Source organism: Xenopus laevis, chromosome 5L (assembly GCF_017654675.1).
Source record: "Xenopus laevis strain J_2021 chromosome 5L, Xenopus_laevis_v10.1, whole genome shotgun sequence".
NCBI classification, from domain to species: Eukaryota; Metazoa; Chordata; class Amphibia; order Anura; family Pipidae; genus Xenopus; species Xenopus laevis.
Window position 1 is genome coordinate 143,139,767 of NC_054379.1, and position 6,712 is coordinate 143,146,478.

Genomic DNA, 6,712 nt, shown 5'->3' on the forward strand with positions numbered 1-6,712 from the left:
ATACTTCCAGTCCCCAGTGGGTAAGGCCCAGGTGTGAGTCGCACAACATGTGGTGTGAGTAATACCCATATCAAACTGCTGGAATATGATGACCTGCACCTTAATGTTTTTTTTCTATCAATAAAGTTCTTGTTTAAGAATCACTGACCCCAAGATTTATTCTGCAAGCATGTTTGAGAGTTATAGTAGCTTTAAGACATTTTAACTCCATTGTTCCTGCAAAGACCAGACTGAAAGAGAGAGAGAGAGAGAGTGTGGAGTGTGGAGTGTGGAATGCTTTACTTGGAGCATTAAAGTACCCTCTTTGCTAGTGTCCTTGAGATAGTAATATGACAAACTCTTCCAGGTGGTAAAACATTTTATTATTTGCACTGGTCTTATAACAAAGAAACAAACGAGTTCCAAAAAGAACAAGCAGAGTCAGGATTATTATAAAACATTTACACATTTTTTAAGCAACATGATAACCTGGAGCTGAGAGGTCACTGCTTGGATTAATTGGTAGCCATGCTAGAATAACATTTAGCTTCTGGGGTTCCATCATTATTATGGGTTTGGCTGTTCGTGAGCTGGTATGATCTTTGCCCAGCTTCCTTCATTCATCTTGCAACATATTTATCCTTCCTGGATCTCTCCTGTCCTACTCAGTCTCCCTAACCTACATGTTGTGGGAAAGTGGGGTGAAGACTAACATATACAGTCTTTACTCAAGCATCGAGGCAGTGATGAGCACACTCAGGACTTTCAGCCTTTTAATCTCAAAACTAAATCTGGAGAAGAGCTTTTCAAAGAGACATGCTGATGGAAGCCCAACAGTTTTCTGCCCTTTCACGGTAATTATTTTTCTCATAGAGAAATGAAAGCATCCAGTTTACTGTTATACAGACATGTCTTATTACAGATAAGAAACAGCTACATCCTTGTAATGCTATGAAAGCAGAGATTACAGTGACAGGACATACAGGACTATATGTAAGCCGCCAATAATATATACATAAACATTTGCTCGAATAAGCAGATGCAGTAATGATGCAATGTGATCAGAATGCTAAATAAGAAGCATATTTGGATGTTTCAGATGAAACCAGGGTTAGGTCGCTTTTTTGCAAGCCAAAAAAAGAAACATTGAAAACATTGACGAAAATCATGAAGAAATGTTCATCAGTGGGTTGCTCTAATCTGTTTTGGAAGTTTTCTTTCGTCTTTTGCTGCAATAGAAATGATCAATACGATTAATAACTGGAGCAGAATATCTGGGTTCATACATGGTAAGGGAATGGATTGGGGTTCCCTTTATCAAACAGATCCATGATGTAGATCACATAAGGATCTATGATTTCTGTGCAAATGATTATTGTGTGATAGCTGTGATATTTGGGGGGGGGGGATTGAAATAACAGGCACAGACGTTGCAATTGGTCTTGTAATTCCCTAATATATCTAACACAGAGCAAGAACAAGTAGGCAGATGTTTGCTTTCACTTTTATACTGTAACTGCAGTAGATCAGTAAACTTAAACTGTTGATTAGTTGATTGACATGCTTTTGATACAGAACACAATTAAGGGGTGGTTCACCTTTAAGTCAACTTTTACATATCATAGAATGGCTAATTCTAAGAAACCTTTCAATTGGTCTCCATTGTTTCCTATTTTTATCATTTTGAATTATTTGCCTTCTTGCGTCACTGACCCCATCTAAAAAATGAATGCTCTGTAAGGCTACACATGTATTTTTATTGCTACTTTGTATTACTCATCTTTCTATTCAGGCCCTGTCCTATTCATATTCAACTCTCCTATTCAAATCCATGCCTGGTTGCTAGGGTAATATGGACCCTAGCAGCCAGATTGCTCAAATTGCAAACCGGAGAGATGCTGAATAAAAAGCTAAATAACTCAAAAATCTCTAGATAATAAAAAATGATAACCAATTGCAAATTGTCTCGGAATATCACTCTCTAAATCATACTAAAAGTTAATATAAAGGTGAACAACCCCTTTAATCTTTACTGGTCATTTCTATGTAACATATCAAGATATTGGTCATTAACACAACAGGTGTTAGTTTGATGAAACTGCAAGATAGTCCCCTTTGTTGTTCAAAGGCCTTTCCTACATCATTGATACTGTATTTTAATAAAGAAGGAGCTTTACTTTCATCTCCGTTTCCCTTACAGCCTTCAACTTTGAATAACATAATATATCGAATAAGTATTTCAGATCTAAGTGTGTCATTGCCATCAGAATAGATGAATAGAGGCACCTAATAAAAGAAAGCATTTTGTTGCAGAAGTAATAAGGATCATATGTACCTGATTGCTTTGGTTGCATTAATGACCCACTGTTCCTTGGGATTTGCACAGACTCGGAATTTCCTTGTAATAAAGCTGCAATATATAAAAAAAAATGATGATCTACAATAATGTTCCATTGTCACACATTTGCAAAGCTTCTTAAAAGATAACCCAATGGGGTTACTATTAAAGTGTTTTGATATCTGTAAAAGAAAAGCTTGTTCAGGTCTAGCAAAAACTATTTATAGAGAGGAAATGTGAGTTAACTGATTGGCCTCTGAATAAAGGAGACAAGGTTACTTTCCATTGGTATTGCATAATATGTAAAATTTGGAAAATCCCTTATTTTTCCCTGGCTACCTGAAAAACACGTTGGCTGCACGGATTTGTGTGTAATTTGACCAGCTGGCCTGTGCATAATTATATGCAGACAATATACTGTATTAGATTTAATTTCAGCCCATTATTGTCTTAAGGCCAACAGTGATGTTTATTCTAAGGCCAACAATCCATTATTATCATAAGCCTAACAATGACACTATACTAAATCTGCTTCAATGGAAAGACCATCTAGAACAGTGATTCCCAATCTGTGGGGAGAGCCCCCTTGAGGGGCTTGAAGCAGTGGGATGTTCAACCAAAAGGTCAGTTAGGGTGAGATTTGGGAGGAATTTTTATATGATTTTATAATACACCCCAAATTCCAATTTGAAGGTCAACTAAGATGAGATATGGCTTTAAAGGAGAACTAAAGCTTAACTGAAGACATAGGCTAGAAATGTGGTACAGTATGTTTAAGGTTTCTGTACTAGCCCAAGGCAGCCACAGTCTGTGTCTCTAAAGATGCCCCAGTAGCTCCCCATCTTCTTTTCTGCTGATTCACTGCACATGCTCTGTGCTGCTGTCACTTACTGAGCTTAGGGACTCACTCACAATATACAGTACATATAGAATGTATAGGATCCATTATTAGGAACCCTTCTGAATTACAGAAAGGCCATCTCCTATAGACTCTATTTTCTACAAATAATCCAAATGTTATAAAATGATTTCATTTTTCTCTGTAATAATAAAACAGTACCTTGTACTCGATCCCAACTAAGATACAATAAATCCTTATAGGAAGCAAAACCAGTCTACTGGGGTTATTTCATGTTTACATGATTTTATATTAGATTGAAGGTATAAAGATCCAAATTATGGCAAAATCCATTATCCAGAACGCCCCAGATCCCAAACATTCTGGATAAAACGTCCCATACCTATACTTAATACCGATAATTATTACATGGCAGCACGGAAACCAGTGCAATTAGCATCAGAATGTAATAATCAGCCCTGTAGCATCAGCTTATATTACATACAAACCTAATTTTCTTCTTGATATTTTCTGACAACCCCTAAACTGCTCAGAGCCCACTGAGCATGTGAGTGTCACAGACACTTTCCAAGATGGTGACCCCCTGTGACAAGTTTGAAGTTCTGGATCATTGCTGCTATTGAAAAGCTGAAACTTTAGGCTGGTGCAATAAGTTCAATATATAAAATATGAAATTTTTGGCCACATTAATTTTTAGGGTTTAGTTCTCCTTTAAAACTTATTTGCTGTGTAGGATACCCTGGATATTGTTGGAACTATGACTGAATAACTGATATACCAATGGTTTAGTATATCTGTAACCTTGTTATGAGCTATGGTGGGGCATCACTAAGGCTTGAACCTCTATGGTAATCTAGAAACCTTTAAGGCATATTTATCAAGAGGATTTGGGTAACGATTGTCAAAAAGTCAATATGCTAGATGATTATGGTACCCAGACATAATCCTTTGTAGAGTATTCTACTTTGTAGAGCAGTCTAATTTGCATTCATTTTTATTTCTCTTGTTTATCAATCATTGTTGAAATTACATATTTTAACCCGACATGGTGGCTTTGAATATGGAATTAGCTGATGAATGGAGAAATGCAATTACAAAATTGCCCTTTGAATCAATTTTACATATATTTTAATAATTTACTGCAAGGGACACAAACTAAATGCCAGGCTGGTAAAAAAGAATTTATATGCAATTCCTGTATAATTCCTATTCCTATTATTTAGCCAATTACACTTAAAGGCGATATAATGTCAGAAATAAAATTCACATAAAACATTTATTACAATTACTTTGATTGGGCAACAGTTAATTTTTGAATTTACAAGCCATTTCAAAATGCCCCCCCCAGTCCCTTTGAGGATGCGCAAAGCTAAAAATAGTACTTACATAACTGCATCAATGTCGCACACTTCAAAGGAATTCTGGGTTGTAAAATCCTTAATAACTTTTAAAGGCAGCTGCTTTTTGGTGTACGTGTAGCAGCAATCATACATATCGGCTGTAAAATACAAGAGAAGGATTATATTGCAACATTGCATACGCTTCCCATATCTGTGTGTCGTACGCACTGGCAAGTTATCAGCTGTTCATCGTCATTGATTGGAAGCACTTTATTACTGGCATTTAAATCTTTATAACTCCTGTGAAGGCTTTGTGTATTGGAAGTGGGTGGAGAATTAAAAACGTGTACATGACTTTTATACTGTCGTCATAATGACAGATGGAAAAGGATTCTGGAATAACAGTAGAGAGGGCAACTGGATGGGTGAATTTGACCCATTTAGTTTCGACAAAAATTCGCCGCCGGAAAAATGTCGCTGATACCCATAAAGTCTATGGGCGTCAAAATTTTTTGGCACGCGTCTTTTTTTTTTTTGGCCGCACAACACCATACGAGTCTATGGGCATCATTTCCGCAGCGAAACAAGGCGAAAAAATTTGCCCAAATGTTCTGCTGATTTAAATAACTATTTGTGTAGCCTTCAGCTTGAGTGTTGGGTATGCTATTGCCCATTTCTATTCATTATACAAATTTGGATACAAATTAAAATTGGGCTGCTAGATTAATTATAGGGGCCACTATCAATTAGCAGGGCAATAATATTTCTCTACCTTCATAAACCTAGAAGAACATTTTAATACCCTTTCTGGTGAATTATACACCGTTTCTCTTGGTAGGAACTGTCCTGTTTAAGAATAATATCTTATCCTTAGTGCAAGGAAGATTAATTTAGGGCTTGAATAATTCTGAGCTGTGTCTGGAGATAAAGTTCAAGTTTTGATATACAAGTATGGGACCTGTTATCCAGAATGCTCGGAACCTGGGGTTTTCCAGATAACGGATCTTTCAGTAATTTGGATCTTCATGTCTGAAGTCTACTAGAAAGTCATGTAAAAAGTAAATAAACCAAAGAGACTGGTTTTACTTCCAACAAGGACTAATTATATTTTAGTTGGGATCAAGTGCAAGCTACTGTTTAAATATTAAAGAGGAAAAGGAAATCATTTTTAAAAATTTGGATTGTTTGGGAGATGGCCTTTCCGTAATTCTGAGCTTTCTGGATAATGGGTTTCTGGATAATGGATCCCATACCTGTACCATATTAAGCTTAGTTTTGCATGCACAGTGGCACTTTTAGATATGTTCCTGCTTTCATTATTATTGGTAGTTAGCACCGCAGAGCTTTGCAATGCCAGTACAACAAACAGAAGACCGTTGGGGTCATTTAAAGAGCACTTGGATTCAAGGTCTAGCCGTTCTCTGCACCAAAATATTACCTAATATTGCCTAAAATCGGTCTGTAGCTATAGAGATCCCGATATCCCGCCAGGATGGCAAAGCTTTAGACTCACCTTCTCCGGCACTGATCAGGCAAAGTAGTCCAAGGGCCACCAGGTACAGCACACACAGATCTCTGGCACAAGACATGTTTGTTGCCTTGTCTGATTTTGAGTGTATTGAGGGAGATTACAGGTTGATATATACAGGCTGAGTTGAGTAAACCCCTCCTTCACCTTTTGTGATGTTGAGGGACTTCCCTTCTACTTTCCATAGTGTGGTTGTAGTTGTCTGTCTAACTGTCTAATAATCTGATAACATATAAGACATGAACGAAATACATTGTGTGCCAATCAAATAGCTAATATGAAAAGCACATAGGACTTTGTATTAATTCCTTTAATGGAAAGTTAGCAGGCTTACCCCAAATACTAATTTCAGCTTACTTTTCTGGTCAACTGGCATACAAAGCTGAATTGGTGTCAAGTTTAAAGTGAAAGTGTTCTCAAAAAAAAAGAGTTAAACTCTCTACTACACAGGCTTTTCAGGCAGACAACGGCCATATATACTGAACTAATTATATCAGTGTATACAGTTTGTTTTAAGAAATTTCCAGCCACTCTCCATTGAATAAAATAAATCTAAGTAATCTACAAAACCCCTATTAGACAAACATGAGAAAGTACAACATACTGAATAACATTGACATTTATAGAATTAACACAACAGGCTAAGAGATTTATATATAGAATATTAG

At 36.6% G+C, this 6,712-nt stretch overlaps 1 protein-coding gene across 1 annotated transcript; it reads right to left on the bottom strand.

Annotated features, from left to right (window-relative positions):
* Nucleotides 1-340: 340 nt before the first annotated feature.
* On the bottom strand, nt 341-6,136 carry ccl20.L (C-C motif chemokine ligand 20 L homeolog). Its single transcript, XM_018262469.2, has 4 exons — nt 6,030-6,136; nt 4,563-4,674; nt 2,315-2,389; nt 341-1,208 (listed from the first exon to the last, which is right to left on the bottom strand). Exons 1-4 carry the CDS (start codon nt 6,103-6,105, stop codon nt 1,175-1,177), a joined length of 297 nt encoding a protein of 98 aa, XP_018117958.1. The 5' UTR covers nt 6,106-6,136; the 3' UTR covers nt 341-1,174.
* Nucleotides 6,137-6,712: the final 576 nt, after the last annotated feature.